Source organism: Bubalus bubalis, chromosome 3 (assembly GCF_019923935.1).
Source record: "Bubalus bubalis isolate 160015118507 breed Murrah chromosome 3, NDDB_SH_1, whole genome shotgun sequence".
NCBI lineage: Eukaryota > Metazoa > Chordata > Mammalia > Artiodactyla > Bovidae > Bubalus > Bubalus bubalis.
In genome coordinates, this window is record NC_059159.1 from 121,579,885 (window position 1) to 121,601,042 (window position 21,158).

General features: G+C 42.7%; 1 protein-coding gene across 8 annotated transcripts in view; it reads left to right on the plus strand.

Moving 5' to 3' along the window:
* LOC102389143 (phospholipid-transporting ATPase FetA) overlaps positions 1–21,158 on the plus strand; it is a 110,111-nt gene that overhangs the window by 85,576 nt on the left and 3,377 nt on the right. For all 8 annotated transcript variants that reach the window (XM_045165071.1, XM_025281667.3, XM_006064342.4 and 5 more), the window contains 10 exons: positions 5,108–5,273; positions 7,009–7,197; positions 7,902–8,017; positions 13,100–13,264; positions 15,690–15,801; positions 16,194–16,299; positions 16,673–16,820; positions 17,340–17,523; positions 19,131–19,354; positions 20,579–20,662. In XM_045165071.1, the coding sequence (XP_045021006.1) occupies positions 5,108–5,273; positions 7,009–7,197; positions 7,902–8,017; positions 13,100–13,264; positions 15,690–15,801; positions 16,194–16,299; positions 16,673–16,820; positions 17,340–17,523; positions 19,131–19,354; positions 20,579–20,662 (1,494 nt within the window). The remainder of the gene's footprint in view (positions 1–5,107; positions 5,274–7,008; positions 7,198–7,901; positions 8,018–13,099; positions 13,265–15,689; positions 15,802–16,193; positions 16,300–16,672; positions 16,821–17,339; positions 17,524–19,130; positions 19,355–20,578; positions 20,663–21,158) is intronic.

A 21,158-nucleotide genomic window follows, 5' to 3' on the forward strand; every position in this document is an offset into this window, starting at 1 on the left:
TCTTCACATGAGGTAGCCAAAGTACTGGAGTTTCAGCTTTAGCATCATTCCTTCCAAAGAAATCCCAGGGCTGATCTCCTTCAGAATGGACTGGTTGGATCTCCTTGCAGTCCAAGGGACTCTCAAGAGTCTTCTCCAACACCACAGTTCAAAAGCATCAATTCTTCAGTGCTCAGCCTTCTTCACAGTCCAACTCTCACATCCATACATGACCACAGGAAAAACCATAGCCTTGACTAGACGGACCTTTGTTGGCAAAGTAATGTCTCTGCTTTTGAATATGCTATCTAGTTTGGTCATAACTTTCCTTCCAAGGAGTAAGCGTCTTTTAATTTCATGGCTGCAATCACCATCTGGAGTCATTTTGGAGCCCAGAAAAATAAAGTCTGACACTGTTTCCACTGTGTCCCCATCTATTTCCCATGAAGTGATGGGACTGGATGCCATGATCTTCGTTTTCTGAATGTTGAGCTTTAAGCCAACTTTTTCACTCTCCACTTTCACTTTCATCAAGAGGCTTTTTAGTTCCTCTTCACTTTCTGCCATAAGGATGGTGTCATCTGCATATCTGAGGTTATCGATATTTCTCCCGGCAGTCTTGATTCCAGCTTGTGTTTCTTCCAGTCCAGCGTTTCTCATGATGTACTCTGCATATAAGTTAAATAAGCAGGGTGACAATGTACAGCCTTGACGTACTCCTTTTCCTATTTGGAACCATTCTGTTGTTCCATGTCCAGTTCTAACTGTTGCTTCCTGACCTGTATACAGGTTTCTCAAGAAGCAGATCAGGTGGTCTGGTATTCTCATCTCTTTCAGAATTTTCCACAGTTTATTGTGATCCGCACAGTCAAAGGCTTTGGCATAGTCAATAAAGCAGAAATAGATGTTTTTCTGGAACTCTCTTGCTTTTTCCATGATCCAATGGATGTTGGCAATTTGATCTCTGGTTCTTCTGCCTTTTCTAAAACCAGCTTGAACATCAGGAAGTTCACGGTTCACATATTAATCCCACCAAAAATATAGGAAAATTCCTCTTTTATCATGTCCTTGTCAGTACTAGGTATTAATATTTCAATCTTATAAATTTAATTGGTGAAAATTATATCTCATTTAATTTACCTTTATTTGATTACTAATCAGATTGAATTATTTTTATATACTTAGTTTCTTTCCTCTTCCTAATCACTTTATTGCCTATATATTGTTATTTTGTGAATTGGATATTCATATGCTTTGGGGTTTTTTTTTCTTATTTCCAAGGGGTCTTTATATAGTAAAAATATGAACTTTTCCTTTGGTATATATATTATAATTATTTTTTCCATTTTTGTATTTTGTTTATAAATTTTTGTTTAGAAGTATTTAATTTATGTAACCAGTTCTATCAATCTTTTTCTTTTATAACTTCAGGATCTGTGACATATTCAAAAGTCCTAACCCACACAATTGTAAAAATATTTTCCTTTTCATTCTTCCTGTCTCAGGCTGGTTCATTTTTACTATTTTTTTCCATTATTGGATCTTGGCTTTTGTTTATGAATTTGAGTTAAACCTTCTTTCATAAGGCTTCTTTCATTACATTCGGGGTACTCTTCACCTATCCTTTTCCTGTCAGAACCAATTCCAAACCCTTAGCCACTTCATTTACATACTGAACAGCTAACTCCAACTCCCAACTAATGCCTCACTCTATCCATCCAGAGAGATTGGAAATGGGAAATAAAATCAGTATTTGCCTTCAATCCTCTGGCAGGGACTCTGCTAATGACCTTGACAAAATCAACAAAGATTGCTTCTACGGAGTAAACTGTTACCCTGGAGCATCCTTTCTCTTCCTCTTCCTTTCACTACTGTGTGACCATAACACATTTTCCACTGGATCAATGGAATCTTTTCCTAAAAATGCTTTCTTCTTCCTACCTTGAATGAAAGATAACTTTCCCTGAGAATATTCCTTTTCCTCCATCTCTCACACTCAGCATACCAAAATCCCAAAGATATTTTCCTCATTATCCTGTGCCACTTTTTTTTCTTTTGGCTGCACTGGGTCTTCATTGTAGTGCATGAACCTCTTTTCTTGCAGTGCACAGGCTCTAAATGTGTGGGCTCAGTAGTTGTGGTGTACAGGCTTCTCTAGTTGCAACATACAGGCTGTTGCCTGGCAGCATATCTTAGTTCCCCAACCAGGCCTCAAACCTGGGTCCCCTGAATTAGAAAGTGGATTCTTACCCACTGGACCACCAGGGACATTCTTTTCTGTGCCACTTTTAAACTATTACTTTTTTCCCCTCATATAATCTTTCTTCCTGTGATGCAGTGTATTTTGATGCCTTCTGGCTATTCTCCTTTCTCTTCCTTTCGTTGACATTTACAGATCTCCTGGCTTCTCCACTTCATCCTGAGGACTTTGAAACTTTTTCATGTTTTCCCTCTCTGCCCAATCCCTGCTGTCATCTTGGTGGTATTGGTTTCTTTATGGGTGATCTAGCACCATAGATGCTTTCAGGTGTCTGAAAGAATTTATCTTTCAGATTACTTCTTGGACTCAAAAAAAAATCTGTATCATCCATTTCTGGGTCATCATGTCACCATCCAGAATTGTACTATGAAATTGTAAACTCCCTTGTCATGATCTCTGGTCACAAACCTTATTCCTCCAGTTTTCTTCATAGTTGACTTCTAGTATACCTGCTTTCTTATCCTAGGAAGATTTACAAACTCTCTGTTCTCCTTTTTCTCCAGTATGTCAATCCCTTGTGACTTTACTTCCTTTCCCCCGATCTGTACCCAAGATCATGAGCATCTTCAACACCTCCCTTTTTTTCCCCTCTTTGATCTCCCAATAAATCTCAATCTTGAATTAATCAAGCCATCTACCCTTCTCTGTTTCTAATCTCAGAATGCCAAGTACTTTTTGGAGATCACAAATTCAGAGATTCCAACTTCTTTTGGGTTTCCAGTGCCTCTTGGATAATTTTTTAATTTATTTATGGTCAGTTTAATTCTTAATTCTTTTTATTAGCTATTCCCAAATTCACCACCCCCAGGCCTTCTACCACATCTCACTCCCTTCTCCCCCAGGGCTCTATTATTGTACCTCTTTTCCCATCTTTATAGTATCATGTTTTTACTGACCTTACTGCCTACTTACTAATGAACTCCAAATCCACGTATCCAGGAACGCTTTTTATCTCCCTCCCCTTTCATGACCAAGGCTAAATATATCCTATAAAAACTATCTATAGCTGTGTCACAGCATCTCAAAGAGCTTCCTTGATTCATTACTGCATCATCTACCCTCCATTCTAAGTTCATTTCCTCTTATCTGATATCCCCGGTTTCCATCCTTTTGTCTGGGACTTGGATTTGCCATTCAGTCTTATTCAACTGGATGTTTGACTTCCAATTTCAGAGTAATTCATGAATAATACCTCTCAGATCATGCTGTACTGCGGCTCCAAACCAGCCCTGCCCCAGTCCCATACCCAGCTAGGTCCAGTGTTCTCAAACGTTACTTGTCTGGAACAGGAGATTAGAAACTAGCTCAGATCTCTTACCTGAGCTTCAAAACTATACATACCTGCTTTTGTTACTACCTGTATGCCCTTCAGGTATCCCCAGGTCAATTTGTCAAAAACATTTTCAAACCATGCCCTGAATTTAATATTTATTTTGTCACTACTTCATGACTTCTCTTATGAATTACTGTGTGGCCTACTAACTGGTCTCCCAGCCTCCTGTCTTGCTACTTCCAATATATTCTTCATGGTGCTACCAGAGGACTATCTGATCATATGACTCTTGGCAGAAAATTGCTGTGGTTCCCTATTGCATATAATATGATAATGCAGGATCTGCCTCATATCTACCTCTCCAACTTCTCTCTCATCACTCACCAGCTTCTAGTCTCAAAGAATGTACTAGTACAAGAGCCCAGTTCTAGAAAAGCTTCAGAGGATGCTATATAATGAGTTATCTTAAATTACTGAACCCACAAACTTATCAGAACTCACAATTCTGTGGTTGGCCAGGTCTAGAACTTGGCTTTGGATCTGACCATACTCTCTCACTATCATGACAAAAAACTCTCTAGATGGGACATAGAAAAGAGCCAGTATAGCCCACTGCAGACTACTGTTTCCCCAACTTAGCACCAAGCAGGACAATTGTGTCTGTAGTTGACACATTGGAGCCCAGGCCAGTTCTGGTGTAATAGCACCACAACTACGAAAAACTGGTTATATATCCTTGAGAGTTCTGGTATGGCCTGGTGAAGTCTGTTAACAACACTGCACTCCAGGGTAGGCATAAGAGAGTCTTGGGACCAAACTGAGCCAGAAAAGAATGTTTACCCAAGGTGGCTACCAGCAGCCTACCTGAAATGAATGACAGTCAACATTTAAAGGAGCCAAGCCCATAGCCAGGAAAATGGTAGTGAATATTAGGTCTAAAGATTGAGGCAAGATCAATAACCTTGAGGACTAGAGGCAGGAAGGAATCAGGGGTGCTGATGGGTCAAATAAAATGGTTCAAAATTAAGTCTGTGAATAAGAAGTCTATACTGAAGCCTCCTTGCTATACATCCTTGGCTCTATCTTGTAATATTCCTCTCTAGCCCTCTTGTGGGCTAAAATAGGAATAGTGCAACACAAGGGTATCATTGTACCTTACTCCTTCCCTCCCCAGCTCCCCAAATCAGGTAGAGGACAGCTAGAGACAGGACTTAACCATTTACTCATAGGGAACAGTTACCCTCTTGTATCCTCAGGTTTGATTTGTCATGGATTTGGGACTTGGAAAAGAATAGAGCCTGAAGATGCCCATTGATCATTTAGGACAGCTGGAGTTGAAAGGGGGCAAGAAGGGTCTGCCAGGAAGTGCTCAGCTTCTCTCCTGTGTGATGGATCTTTTCTGAGTGAATGGATGGTCCAGGTCAGAGTACAAAGGCCTCAGAAACCAGCATAGGATCTCTCTCACTTATCTTGCTTTTCTTTTCCCATCCTCCTGAGAGTTCTCATCACATTCCAGAAATTGCCCCTAAATCAGTTGACCTTCTATAAAGTATCAAGCTGCTGTTGAGAAGTTCATTCTGGCTTATGTGTTCCAGAAAAGAGAAAAGGTTGACTTCTCCTACAACAAACTGGCCGATCCTAAGTTTTCATTTTATGACAAGACTTTGGTCGAAGCGGTGAAAAGGGGAGATCGCTGGGTACATTTGTTTTTCCTGTCACTCTCACTGTGTCATACTGTGATATCAGAAGAGAAAGTAGAAGGTGAGTAATCATGAGGCCGCATTGAGAATATGTCGAGTCTAGGCTGATTTGGGGGTGGGGGTTGATATCGTTTGTAATGGCTTAATCTAAGAAAGAACTTTTTAATAGGGAGAGTTGTCCAGCAATGGGATGGATAGTCAAGATAAGTAGTGAGCTCCTAGTCCCTGGATATATTCAAGTAGAAAACAACCTCTTGATCTTAAAGAAGATTCAGTCATTGGATAGGGGTCAAACTTGGTGCTATCTAGGGAACTTGAGATTCTCTAATGTTCTGTCACAGAGTTTGTCTAATTTATTGCCAAGATCAACCCCACTACCTCTGACAAGACTTCCTAAAGGATGAGTTGTCATCCTCTTGTTGCTTCACAATTTAAAGGTATCCCCATATACCCTAATTTCTTCAGTCACCAAATACAACAATGTCATCCATGAATTTATTGAAATCTTTTTTAGAAATAATGAGAAATTACTGATTTTAAATTAAAAAGACTTTTTTCCTTAACAAACAAGAATTTAGGCAGCAAAGTAAATCACATCTTTTAAAGTCAATATAATTGACTTAATAGAATACTACCATGAGTAATACCTTATATTTTTACATCACTTTATAATTTTACAAGTTGCTTTCATTTATTTTACCTCCCACAGTCTTCATGACGGCCCTCTGCAGAATAAGAAGAATGACCCTTGTTTTATAGTGAAGTAAGCTGAAGCTAAAAGAAATTAAGTGACTTGACTAAAGTCCTATAGCTAAGAAAGGCAAAAATGGGATAAGAACCCAAATCTCGTGTCATCTGGTCCCATAAGCTCCCACCCCACCAAGGCCTCTCCAGGTCTGACATTCCAGTAAATTGCTATGACTTGAAGCATATTTGGACTTACCTTTGTTTACTTCCTTGAGTGACAAAGTAGGAAACACACAAGAAAATAGTCTTATTATCCCATGGACACATTGTATGTCTGACCTAAAATTATACTGCTTCATCTACATCATTCCCAAATATAATATTCTGGTGGTGCATAATTGTTTTTCAAAATTAAATTGGCCTTCAAAAGAGAAATAATCCAAAATATAGCTCAGGTTATGGGGGTATCCTAAAAGAAGAGTTCCAGAAATGTCTTGAGTAATAACAGGTTGAAAGATTGATTCAACAGAGTAAGTCATTTAGCTTCCCAGGATGAGAGTTTCAAAGGCAACAATACTCATTAATATATATTTTTTAATTGTTTACTAAACCATCAATCTGTAGCAGTGTTCATCAAAGTGTAGCCAGTCTTATGCAGGAGCACTTTACGTAGACCTATCTGCATGAGACTCACTCAGGAGATTTGTTAAAATTCAATTTCCTGGGCTATCCTCCCAGGTGTTGTGATTCTGGATTCTGTAGTTTGGGTCGGACCCAGGAGCCTTCATTTTTAACAACCTCCTGAGCCACCTTTACCCTCTAAAGTTGGAAAGTAGCTACCTATGTTTTGTTTGTGTACATGTACTGTGTACCTCTGTAATACTAACTCAGGTCTGTGAAATGAGGTGAAAATATTAGAAAGAAAAAAGAAACTGACCATGTTCTGTGCAACCTGGCCTTTTAGGGCCAGACCTATGAGGAAATTTTGAAGAAAGATGCCCCTCCTGGGCTCCATCTTTATGTCAGCCACTTGGAAGACAGTCTAACTTCTGGGCGGACTTCATCCGCACATCTCTATGGGCTCTGGCTGCCCTCTTCTCTCCTGCCAGGTGAGCTGGTTTACCAGGCTCAATCCCCAGATGAAGGTGCCCTGGTCACTGCTGCCAGGAACTTTGGCTTTGTGTTCCGTTCCCGCACGTCTGAGACAATCATGGTAGTCGAAATGGGGAAAGCGAGAATCTACCAACTGCTGGCTATCTTGGACTTCAGCAATGTGCGCAAGAGGATGTCAGTTATTGGTGGGTGCCCCTCCTTGTCAGTCCTCTCCCCTTCTTTGTCTTTCATATACATTCATACATTCATTTTTCTCTTCTGTCTGCACACAAATATTTTCTCTCACCCATATGCCATTTCCAAGGCACTCTTGCCACAAATATAGACACAGCCATTCCCACTTTCTCTCTCATAATTCTTTATATTTCCTTCTATACACATATATAAGCTTAACAACCACATGCTAAGCCCCTTATTTATTGATCCTGGATAGTGACTTGTCAGAACTTTCAAAGCCAAGATAAGAATGGAGAATAAACTCATAAAGCCTGAACTTGGAATGAGAAATGGGGGTGGACATTATGGGGGAAATTCATACTATCTTGCTCTTAGTTTGGGCCTCAGACTGAAGAAGAAGGTCATTTTTATTCCTTGGTCTTCACTAGGTATGGGCCTTGGTCTGGAACTTGGACTTGAGAAGCTAAATGTGATTCTGTATCAGTCTTCCATAGGTGATGTTGAACCCATGGAAAAACTGGTTCCAAAAGATCTCTCACATCTCACCAGCCCTCATCATTCACCCTGTGTGACCACTCATTGAGTGCTTAGCCTCACGTGGTATCAGAAACAAACGTCATGGGAACAGCCTTCTGCCATCCCTCAGTGGCTCTGACATGTTCTTGTGACAATGGACCCATGTGGTTACTTTGCTTACTTTGCTTATTTTCAGTGAGGACACCTGAAAATCGCATACTGCTATTCTGCAAGGGTGCAGACACGATCATCTGTGAGCTCCTTCACCCATCCTATAGATCCCTCAAAGACATAACCATGGACCATTTAGATGTAAGTGTTCAGGTTGCGGGGCAGGAGAGCCACAGATGGCTCTGTGTATCTGGATGTGTATCCGCGTACGTGTCCCCATGTCAGTGTGTTTCAGTATGAGGTAGATTGGTGTCTGTGTCTCTCTAATTGATAGAAGAGTAAAAACTACATCCTTCTGTGGGATTCTAGTTGACCACGTTGCCAGCTTCTGCAGTGAGGAGTTGAATGGGCCAGGATCCCAGGGGACATGATGAGAATGTGTTGTAGGAACATTTACTACAATCAAGACAGTTCACTCTGTGATTCCTGGCCCAGTCATGACAGGAACAGACTGCTTTTAGGTATGGAGCAGAAATCACCAGGCCTGGACTGTTTAGGTGACTGTGTGACACCATCTTCTGTTATTTATAGGGTTAGAATCCCCACGGATGCCTACCTGCTGCACTCCACTTCCACCTTCTGGGATTTGAGATGTAACAGAGAGAATGGCTCCAGTTTGCTAACATTAGAAAGGAAAACCATATTCATGCTGTCTGAGGTTTCTACCCCTAAACCTGGATATATCAAGGGTTGGAGGGATGGGACAGGGGATGTGATGGGGGAAAAGGCAGATCAGAGAAGTATTTTAAGGAAGAAATAGTTTGGAGGAAATGCTATTTTATTAGGACATTTTGGTGTGGCCCTACATTAACACATAGTCGGAAATCAGAGAACAAATGGCCAATAGGCACATGAAAAGATGTTCAATGTCATAGCCATCAGGGGAAAGCAAATCAAATCACAAGATGCTACTTCACATCACTAAGGTAACTAAAATCAAACAGATGATCAGACAATAATGAGTACTGCCAAGGATATAGAGAAATTGTACCCTGCACACATTGCTGACGAGAATGTAAAATGGTACAGCCATTTTGGAAAACAGTCTGGCAATGGCAGCTCCTGAAAAAGTTAAGCACCGAGTTGTCATATGACGCAGCAGTTCCACGCCTAGGTGTATTCCTAAGGGAAATGAAAACTTACATTCACACAAAAACGTGTACACTAATGCTTATATCAGCATTATTCATACAGAAACCACCCAGATCCCCATCAGTGGATGAATGAGTAAATAAAATGTGATAAATCTGTACAGTGAATGCTATCCAGTCACAGAAGGGAATGACATACTTAATACATGCTACAATGTGTAGCATGATAAACCTTGAAGACATTATGCTAAGTGAAAGAAGCCAGGCACAAAGGGCCAGATTGTATGATTTCATTTATATGAAATGTACAGAATAGGCAAATCTGCAGAAGAGAAAGTAGATTAGTGGTTACCAGGGGCTATAGGAAAATGGAATGGGAATGACTGCTAATAGGTAACGGGGTTTCATCATCTCAGAGATGACGAAAATGTTTGGGATTAAGATAGTAGTGATGATTGCACAACTTCATCAGTATATATACATATAGATACATAGAAAGTGAAAGTTGCTGAGTCGTGTTCAATTCTTTGTAACCCTATGGACTATACAGTCCATGGAATTCTCCAGGCCAGAATACTGGAGTAGGTAGCCAACATTCTCTTCTCCAGGGGATTTTCCCTACTCAGGGATCGACCCAGGTCTCCCACATTGCAGGTGTTTACATATATATACATATACATTATATTATACATAATTGTGTACTTAATTGTATACCTATATATTACACTTAATTGTGTACTTTAATAGGGTGATTTTTATGGTACATAACATTGTATCTCCAGTTTTTGAAAAAAATCACCGATGTGTCCCTCATAGGACAACTCTCATACTGGTTTCCTGAGGTCACAGTTTTGTTTCTTCAGTGTGTGTGTGTGTGTGTGTGTTATAGGCTGTGTGTGTGTGTGTGTGTGTGTGTGTGTTATAGGCTACTCTGAAAACCTCCCTTATCTTTTAACCGTCCAGAACACATGAATTTGGGTATCTTCTCAGCATTTCCACAGACTAGATTCAAAGGGGAATCATAAAACCATTTCAGATCTTTTGACCTGCAACCAACCTTAACAGATGCCCATAGTGGAGCCTGACTATATTAGTCTATTAACCACTGAGAATATTCTGTAAGAGTCAAGTTCCAGAAACCCATTCATGCAGAAGCACAGCTCCAAGCCCTCTAAGACAGGAATCCAGCAAACAGATCACACAAAAACAAGCAGCAGTCAGGACCCCAGGACCCCAATTTGCCCCCCACAAGGGAAAAGAAAAACATACAAGTAAGAGATATGTAGGAAATAATGTTAAGGACAGACTGCTAAAGTATTTGTTGAACGGATTAAGAATCTGTCAATGTATTGTTAAGCTTGCCAAGTCCTCTTATCAGTACGCCATGCAAGATCAATTTCTGCCATATCTCTTCTTTCTTTTTTTAAATGGCTGATGTATATTTTTAATTCCTGAATATGTATGTGCATATATGTATGTATATTATTGAGGTAAAATTGGTATGTAATATTAAATAAGTTTTAGGTGTATGCCATTATAATTTGATACTTGCATATACTTCAAAGTGATCACCACTTTGTCTTATCACCCATCCCCATCAGTTGACCCCCTTTCACCCCCCAACCCCTTTCCCCTCTGCTGCTGCTGCTGCTAAGTCGCTTCAGTCGTGTCCGACTCTGTGCGACCCCATAGACAGCAGCCCACCAGGCTCCCCCATCCCTGGGACTCTCCAGGCAAGAACACTGGAGTGGGTTGCCATTTCCTTCTCCAATGCAGGAAAGTGAAAAGTGAAAGTGAAGTCGCTCAGTCGTGTCTGACTTTTAGCGACCCCATGTACTACAGCCTATCTGGCTACTCCGTCCATGGGATTTTCCAGGCAAGAGTACTGGAGTCGGGTGCCATTGCCTTCTCCGTCTTTTCCCTCTAGTAACCCCCAATCTGTTCTCTTTATCTATGAGTTTGTTTTTGTTTTGTTTGTTCATTTGTTTGTTTTTTAGATTCCACATATGAGTGAAATCATATGGTGTCTGGTCTTTCTTTATCTGATTTATTTCAAACAACATAATACTGTGAAGGTCCATCCATTTGTCACAGATAGCAAGGTTTCTACTTTTTATGAGTGTGAAGTGTTCCATTCATCAGTGGACACTTAGGCTGTTTCCATGTCTTGACTGTTGGAAATATTGCTGCAGTGAACATAAGGGTGCATGTATCTTTCTGAATTAGTGATTCCACTTTATTTGGATAAATATAAATACCCAGAATTGGAATAGCTGGATCTGGATCATATGGTAATTCTATTTTAAATTATCAAGAAGACAAGAAATAACAAGGGTTGGTGAGGATGTGGAGAAAAGGGAACCTTCATACACTGTTGGTGGGAATATAAACTGGTGCAACCATTAGGGAAACCAGTATGAAGATTTTTCCTTTGTAAGAAGTCTCTTGAGAGCATCTCTCAGCCTTCTTTTTTATAGCTTCACCTGTCAACAGTAAAGAGATTTAAGAGAGGATTCTTGGACTTCCCTGGTGGTCCAGTGGTTAAGACTCTGCAATCTCAGTGCAGGGGACCAGGTCAGGGAACTAGATCTCACATGCTGCAACTAAGACTAGGCGCAGCCAAATAAGTTAATTTTTTAAAAAGAGATAGGATTCTCTACAGATATTCCTGGATGTTATTTTTACCTGACAGCTAACGTGAAGTACTCAGGAGTTATACAGAGAACTAATAACAAAATATCAAGGTGATAAATTCTGTTTCTCTTTGGTCTTATGATGCCAAAGTGAATTATTTTAAAGCTCACTATTACCAGTGATTGTGTAGAATTGTTATTCATTTGCAGTTCTCAACACACAAAGTCTGCTTCTAACTCACTTTCAGTTAGATATGGATTGTGCCCCAAACTACCCACACTGTCACCCTGCTTTCCTTGTAACCAAGAGTATACTTCTGCAAGATAATTAGTTGTGGTTAGTTAGGATACATTAGGAAAAGGCAATGGCAACCCGCTCCAGTACTCTTGCCTGGAAGATTCCATGGACGGAGGTGCCTGGTAGGCTACAGTCCATGGGGTCTCGAAGAGTGGGACATGACTGAGCGACTTCACTTTCGCTTTTCACTTTCATGCATTGGAGAAGGCAATGGCAACCCATTCCAGTGTTCTTGCCTGGAGAATCCCAGGGACGGAGGAGCCTGGTGGGCTGCCGTCTTATGGGATCGCACAGAGTCGGACACGACTGACGTGACTTAGCAGCAGCAGCAGGATACATTGGTGGCCAAAGAGCAAAAGGTACTAACTTACCCAGAGAGCATTTCAGCAGTGACCTCATTAGCACTCTTGGCTGTGACTAAATCAGCTGAGCCAACCAGCTGTAGGTGGTGGTGATGGTTTAGTTGCTAAGTCATGTCTGACTCTTTGCAACCCCATGGACTATAGCCTACCAGGCTCCTCTCTGTCCATGGGATTTCCCAGGCAAGAATGGGAGTGGGTTGCCATTTCCTTCTCCAGGGCATCTTCCCAAACCAGGGGATGAACTCGTGTCTCCTGTTTGGGCAGGTGGATTTTTTACCACTGAGCCACCTGGGAAACCAACCAGCTGTAGACAAACACACAAATTTGCTATTTACACACAAATTTGCTATTTAAGATGCCCACTGAATACTTGATGAAGGAAGGCAGGGAGAAACGAAAATAAATGAATGTATGCTTGTAAAAAAAAAAAAAACAGTAACACCCTTATTTTTTATAAAAATTCCTTTTTACTTTATCACTCCCTTCTTTCTCATAAACATCATTATCTTCTGTGTGGAGGGTGAATTACTATCCCAATTTTAGAAGAAATCTGAAGGCTTCATTCTTTACCACGGTCACAGCAAACTGCCTAACCATAGGTAGAAGTTAGAATCTTCTGTCTCTCGGAAGTATTCTCAGACTTTATACACAGCTGTGCTGGCCTTATCTTTAGGACATCTGACTGAGAAAACAGGTGTTTTCTGGTTAGGTAGTAGCCCTGTGATACTAGGCAATAAACCCTCTCTTGTGGGCAGAGGGAGCCTGTGGGGCTAGTCTGTCATTCTTGATTCAGCCCTAACTCAGCCCAAGTCCACTCAGTGCACACACATGTCTTCCAGGATTTTGCCAGTGATGGCCTTCGCACCCTCATGGTGGCCTACCGAGAACTGGACAGTGCATTCTTCCAGGACTGGAGCAAGAAGCACAGTGAAGCCTGCTTGTCTTTGGAGGATCGGGAAAATAAAATATCAATTGTCTATGAAGAGATTGAAAGAGACCTGATGGTTAGTGTGCGAAAATCAGGGACAGATTAGGGCCAGGGGAGCAGTTGGGAGACTGAACAAGGACTCTGAGAATGGCTTCCAGCAAGTCATAGGTTCAGGCTGTCTCTGGATATAGAATCCAAGCTGACTCAGGATATTGTGCATCTTTGAAATCCATAAATAATGAAAAATGCATTGGTTGTAAATTTCATCTTTCTGGCAGTGTTTCTTATCCCAAAGATGTCCACGGAAGCTAAGTAATCTGGAAGAAATCAAGGTCTGAATGATGTACAAAAAGTATTTGCTATTTACGATGCCCACTGAATACTTGATGAAGGAAGGCAGGGAGAAATGAAAATAAATGATGGAATTAATTGATGGAATAATCAAGACAATAGTATTCACTCTTTCATTCAACAATATTTTATTAAGTGCTTTGCCAGGTACTGTTTTAAGCCCTGAGCATGTAGTAGTAGACAAAACAGACCAAAAAATAATATATATACATAGTATGTTAGGTGTGATGGTTCTGTGGAAGAAAATAAAGCCAGGAAGAAGGGTTGGGAGTATCAGCACATTGCATGTGTGTGTGTGTGTTATAGAAGACAGAGCATAACTGCTATTTTAAATAAGGCACTTGGTCTTCACTATGAAAAAGACATCTGAGCAGAGATCTGAAGAAGGTGCAAGCCAAGCAGATCTCTGGGGAGTCAATTTTCCAGAAAGAAGGAATAGTAAAAGCGAGGACCCTGAAACAGGAGCAGACCTAATTTGTTAGTTGAAGAGCAAGGCAGCTGATGTGACTGATACAGTGTAAGCAAGGAGAGAATAAAAGGACATGAAACAGAGAAGCAGTAACAGGTCTTGACAGGCTGGTATAAAGACTTATAGTGAGACATGGAAAACCACTGAAGAGCTCAACCAGAGGAGGCATGTGATAGCTTTTACAATGGTTAATCTGACTGCCATGTGGGGATTATGCTGTAAAGGAGCAAGTGCAGACACAGGGAGACCAAGTAGAAAGGAACTGCAGTAGTACCAGAGAGAAATGATAATGGCTTGGATCAGATAGAAGTAGTGGAAGTGGTGAGAAATGATCAAATTATGTACATTTTTAAACAGTAGAGCCAACAGAATTTGCTGGTGGATTATAGAATATGATAAAAGAAGTTAAGGATGACCCCAAATTTTTTGACCGGATTGATACAGGCTCTGCTATAAAAAGAGAAATTGCTGTGGTCTAGTGGTTAAGAATTCACCCGCCAATGCAGGAGACATGGGTTCAATCCCTGATCTGGGAAGATCCCACACTCCATGGAGCAACTAAGCTCCTGTGCCACAACTACTGAGCCTGTGCTCTAGAGCCTGGGAGCCACAACTATTGAGCCCATGTGTTACAACTACTGAAGCCTGCCTGCCCTAGAGGCCATACTCCTCAACAAGAGAAGCTACCACAGTGAGAAGCCTGCACACCACAACTAGAAAAAAGCCCAGACAGCAGTGAAGACCCAGCACAGCCAAAAATAAATAAATAAAATTATTTTAGTAAAAATAAGAGAAATTGCTGATACCAAATGGGAAAATTTAGAGATGCCAAAGGTCACAAATCTCCTTCCATGGTTAGCTCTGTAGTTAGTGTTTCTAGTCTGTCCTTTTAGAGGCCCAGCAGCAATCAGTCAGTCGTTTGTCCATCTGTCAGTTCCTCAGACTCAGTGTTGGTGCCCATCCCTGTGATCAGTAGGATATCATTGAGAAGAAGGCATGGTGTGGACCAACATGCTTTTGATCTAGTGTGGGAAAGGTCTTGAAAACCTCAGAAGCCCTCAGTAGATACAAACAAATGAAGTTCATCCAAACTCTTTTAGAGCTGAAAAACTAGAGTTGGCTTTGGGAGTCCCTTGTCTGAGACATACCACTTTTGGAGACCAAAGCCAGGAAACGTGCTCTGAAAGCAAGAGAGAAGGAAAAGTGTGCTGAGAAACAGAGGGTTTAGAAGTAGCACAAAGCTTCATGTACGACTTAGTCAGTCTTTTCCCTCTTTGATTCCTTATATTCTGTTTCTAAATTTGATGTCAGTGTGTAATTGAAGAAATGTGTCTGTTGAAGGGCAGAAGGCCATGAGTTTTATGCCATTGAGGCCCTCGTGCCAGGACAGAGCCAGCTTACTAAAGAGGATACTAAGGTGCCAGTCAAGTTGTTGGATACCACTAAATGCTGGGAAAGATTAAAGGCAGGAGGAGAAGGGGGTGACAGAGGATGATGGTTGGATGGCATTGACTCAATGGATATGAGTTGAGCAAACTGTGGGAGATAGTGAGGGACAGGGAAGCCTGGCATGCTGCAGTCTATGGGGTCACAAAGAGTCAGGTATGACTGAGCGACTGATCAACAACAAAATGCCATGAGTCTCTTCCTTTTCCTCTCTCACTGATATCTCTGTTCGAAGCTGTTAGGGGCCACAGCCATAGAAGACAAGCTGCAGGATGGAGTACCTGAGACGATCCTCACCCTGAACAAAGCCAAGATTAAAATTTGGGTTTTAACTGGAGATAAGCAAGGTAAGGGGAGCTCCTTGCCTGACCAATGCTACAGCCTAGATATATCTCAGTCCCTCATAAAATCTAGCATAGAAATGGGCACAGTACTGTTCAAGGAAGTATATCCAGATTGCCTGGAGAAGTGAGTACAGACTGGAATTGCTTTACGTAATAAGGAAAGCTTCCTAGAGGAAGCTAAGCCAGAATGATCCTAGTTATTGATCGATAACTTACAAGTCTGTCCTGTGGATGTTTGAAGATAGTCTCTGCTGACTCATGAAAAACACGTTCGAATGCATCCATGGCAGATGTGGACACAGGGGTCTGCAGCCCATGTGTCTGCACCTTATGCCTGCGCACTGTAAAGACCCTGTCCCAGCCAAAGGCGACCTGTGTTCCCCCTTGGCCTGCAGAGACCGCTGTGAACATTGCCTATGCCTGTAACATATTCGAGGATGAGATGGATGAGATATTTATCGTGGAAGGCAACAATGATGAGACTGTTGGAGGAGAACTCAGGTATGAGGGAAGAAGTGCCACAGCCTGTCACTGGAACCAAGATTTCCCACCCATCTCTTCCCCCAGTATGGCTCCCACATTACCAGAAGGGACAGAGAAGAAGTGGGGGAGGGCAAAACAAAAGTCCTAAAATATCTGAGAGAATTTTGTGAAGAGGCATTAGAGCTCAAGGAGTGTGTGGAAGTGGAGAAGTGTCATGTGTAGATCACACGCAAGGCGGGGGCGGGTCTCAGGAGGTGGTTGCGTCTGAGGCCCTGGAAGGTACTCTGCAGAGGCTCTGCATCCATCTGGCCCATTTTCACTTTGGGACACCTTTTCCTTCCTAAGCTCTAGGGCTTCTGGTCAGACATTAATCATCACTCTTGGCTTACAGGTCAGCAAGGGAAAAGATGAAACCCGACTCTCTACTGGAATCAGACCCTGTAAACAGTTACCTCGCCACAAAGCCCCAACCACCCTTCAAAATACCTGAGGAGGTGCCCAATGGCAGCTATGGCTTAATCATCAATGGCTACAGTCTGGTGGGCAACACAGATCTAAAACTCTGTTCTCTTCTTCCAAGAAACTCTTTTCTTAGGTCCAACCCACTTCAGGGAAATTTCAAGATCCTTTTGCTATTCCTTGAGTTACCCTAGTCCCCGTCCCTGTCAGACATCTTTCGCCTGGCCTTCTCTAGGCAGGAGTAATGAGGAAAGAGAAGCCAAGGGCTTATTCCTTCCTTCTCCAAATTCTTCACTGCTGATGTGGCCCATTACTTGAGGAAGGGGGGAAGTGAGCAGAACCAGGTCCTCCAAAAGGTCTCTGGGCCTTTTAACCCAGTCAACCAATTTGACCCAGTGAGAGACTCTCATGGTTTCCCACTGGAAGCTGGGTCAGGATGCCTAGAACTGACTTGGGGGCTTGGCTTCACTGGGAATGGAGCATCTTGGGAGCAGCTCTGCCTGAGAGGGGAGAACAGAGGGGAAAGAGAGGGCCAAGGAAGGTTCTGTCCCAAGAGCTTTTGGGGCAGCCTGGAATGTGGATGTGTCCTGGTGCTGCAGGCCCACGCTCTAGAAGGAAACCTGGAGTTGGAACTGCTGCGGACAGCGTGCATGTGCAAGGGGGTGATCTGCTGCCGGATGACGCCCCTCCAGAAGGCCCAGGTGGTAGAACTGGTGAAGAAGTACAAGAAGGCGGTGACACTGGCCATCGGGGATGGGGCCAATGACGTCAGCATGATCAGAGGCATGTGAGGGGTCGGGGGCAGTAGTGCCTAGCCGTGGGCTCGCCCTTTCCTTCTTCCATGGGCAAAACTGATGTGTGTGGCACTGTGCTGCTGGCTCATTCTCCTGCATATGTCCTGTATGTATTGTGCGTTTATACTGTTTTGCAACTTCATTCATGTTCCTCGGCACCTGAGTACCCACTTATTTATACATCATTACATACAGTCATGCACACACATTCAGATTCATGCATGTAACACTCACGTACTCAGATACCCATGGCTCCAACAAGAACACAAGCACATACTCAGAGAACAAGCTGTGCAACCACAACACCCATCTTGTTGAGATGGCATCAAAGCCCACAGAAAGGACCCTGGGGCCGGAGTCATGGTTGGTTCCTTTCTTGAAGGCTGTAGAGTTGAACAATGTTAGGCAGACAACAGGGCTGCCCAACCAGGGAATTAGCTATGCAGCCTGATGCAGGGATCTTTTCCTCTCTGAGGTGTTATTCCCAAGAGCTTTCCCTGACTCCCCTGGCTGGAGAAGAATAGCAAACTTACTGATGCTTCAGAGTAATAGAAGCAAATGGCTGAAACTGGTGTTAATTTCAGCTGAACGCTGTTAGCCTCCAGCAGCTTATAGTTCTGTGAGCTATGATCACATCTAGGGGTCCTCTAGCCCAACCTCTCCCATACTGAAGACACTAGCATATATGCCAGCCTCAGTTTCAACACTAGGAAGTGTTCTTGCTCTCTTTCTCCAGTTTCTAGAACTTCTTTGACTTTTAGGGCCTCAGAGGTTTTAGTTATTCTGTTAAGCAGTGTAATCGGTATGTACCAGAAGATCAAAGAATTTAATCTATACTACCACAGGCCAATTAAAACTTTTAGAAATTTAAGTCTTGTCTTCCATCAAGCATAAAAGTGAAAGTGTTAGCTGCTCGACATGTCTGACTCTATGCAACCCCATGACCTGTAGCCTGCTAGGCTCCTCTGTCCATGGAATTCTCCAAGCAAGACTACTGGAGTGCATAGCCATTCCCTTCTCCAGGGAATCTTCCCGACCCAGGGATTGAACCCGAGTCTCCCTTGCTTTATCCAGAAAAAGACACCTTAAGCTTCCTGAAGAACTCATTTCTTACTAACAAAGTATGTACATCACTGTTGTCCCAACAGTTGGAGTTTAGCTCCTTAGATAAACTTAGATAAATAAATAATGTGTTAGGTTGATATCCATCCTGAATCTGTTATCAAGAGATAACAAGAAATTTTTTTACCTGAGCATCTGGGCAGTAGGGGAGAGCCCAGATGGCTATAGTAAGTACTAAGACCATCAAGGACAGACTTCTACAATAATGCTAGCCATACCCAGTAATCTCGGGGGGCAGCATCCAAAACAAAGCGTGAATGAAGGGGCTGTTTTCTGTCTTGTGGGGGAAGGGAAATCCACTAAGGAGAAAAGACTCCATTAAGTAAATGGCACTTCAGCTGGGCCTACCAGTGTTTTTCAGGTGTAAAATAAGAGGTACATGAAACGCGATCTCAGCCTTAATCGTATACTTCCCAGGCTGGGAGCCCAGAGAGAAAGCTCTTTGGCTGAAAATTTCCTGGGGTTCCTTTGCAGCTGCCCACATTGGAGTCGGCATCAGTGGCCAGGAGGGGATGCAGGCCATGCTCAGCAGCGACTATGCCTTCTCCCAGTTCCGCTATCTTCAGCGTCTGCTCTTTGTTCATGGCCGCTGGTCCTATAATCGCATGTGCAAGTTTCTAAGCTACTTCTTTTACAAAAACTTTTCCTTCACCCTGGTGCACGTCTGGTATGCCTTCTACAGCGGGTTCTCTGCACAGGTAAGTGCTCAAGCGGCATTCTCCACTCTGGTCAAGTGGGTCTTCTCTAATCTTCCTCCACTTCAGCCAGTTCAGACCCTTTTTCACCTCTAGAGACCTGTGTATGACGTGGCACCATCCATCCTTTATACTCCTCACCCATGATGATCCCATCTCCTAACCCTGCACTTAGACTTCTAAACTCTGTCCTGGCTCTAACTCAGCCTTGACTTCTACCCACAGAACTCTCCCAGAAGATATTTTCATCTTTCCCATGACATAGAGACCTAGAATTTCCAAACATATGTAATGGAGGTGGGGGTGGTGGGGGTGAGATTCCTGGATCTGAGAGTTTTTTAGGATCCAGAGTAATCTTTATGGAACAGGCTAAACTGAACTGACACTTGGAAACACAGGTTCTCTTTACTTCTCCTTCCTCACCCAGACATACCACCCTGCCAAAAACTGTTGTTGCTCTAATGAGTATGAAATCTCCACAGAAGTGGGGAGAAGTGATCCTTGGATGTTGATGTTCTATGAGAATTCCCTTTTTCCTATAAGAAGTTTCTCAGGATTCCCAAAGAGAAAACAACCTCCGGAACGATCATCTTGGGAGATCCCTACTACCTTTGTGACCTTGCTATGCTATGACCTTAGGCTCCAGGAAAACAGACCAGTCAGCAGACAATAGCGGGCTTGTCTGCCCCTAGTGTCTAGTAACACCAGTCTGGCTTGTGGGAGGTGTATGTATATATACATGTTACTGCTGACCTCTTGTGGCTAGGAAAGAAAGTAGCCTACTGTAGGCTCATGGGTCTGTTCTGCTTGCCAGTGTTAGAAGGTGTCCAGGGTTATAGGAACTACTGAATGCCATAAAGCAGATAAAGAACACAGAGGCTTACATGCCTGGGAGTGCAGGGGTACACTCAGCATTCCCTAGCAGCCACTCTGGGTCCTTTCCATGCAGAGAGGAGCAGTACAGGTCATGGTAGAGTTGGTCTAAATCAGCCTCATCAGATTGGCCACAAACAAGTGTAATGTGGCCTTGCCCCAGCCTAGGACCCAGGGACCAAACAGAGTCTGCAGTCAGCTTTCTTGGTCAGATTTCAGAAATCCAAACCATGTTCTAGGTTATCACGGTGATGGGTAGGTGGAGGGCAGAAGGGGTCCTCTTAAAGCTGGGAGGTAGAGCCGAGACTTTGGAAAAGAGAAATCTCCTAAGAAATCTCCTTGGTGTTCTTCCAGACAGTTTATGATACCTGGTTTATCACTTTCTACAACCTGGTCTACACCTCCCTCCCTGTCCTGGGCTTGAGTCTGTTTGATCAGGTAAGACCAGCAACAAACCTCTTAGTCAAGGCTGAAGCCCCTGGCCCCTTGAAGAGTATTCCCAGGAATGAAGAGGACAGCAGCAGCCAAGAGATAGGCTCCAAAGTCAAATGTAAATAGAATCATTTCTAGAGGAAGGGAGGGAGCTCACCACCTGGAGAGGTATCATTGGATAAAGTAAAGTATACTCTGCCACAGAGAATAATCATCGGCTGCAGAAACCCAAATTTTCCTGTGTCAAGTTTTTCTTCATAGAGAGAAACACAGGCATTGTGCTGTGCAATAAATGGAGTATGTACAAAAGTGGAAGGAAATAGTTGTTGGGGCAGGACTAGATAAATCAAGGGGCTCCAGAAAGGAGAGACCCATAAAGAGATAATGGGATAAGCGAGGCCTAGGCGAGAATCCTGAAGGCCAAGCTTGGAAGTATGGGTCTGATTCCTCAAATCGTAGGGAGTCAGCCTGGGGGGTACTGCCTAGTCCTCTCGGAAATTGC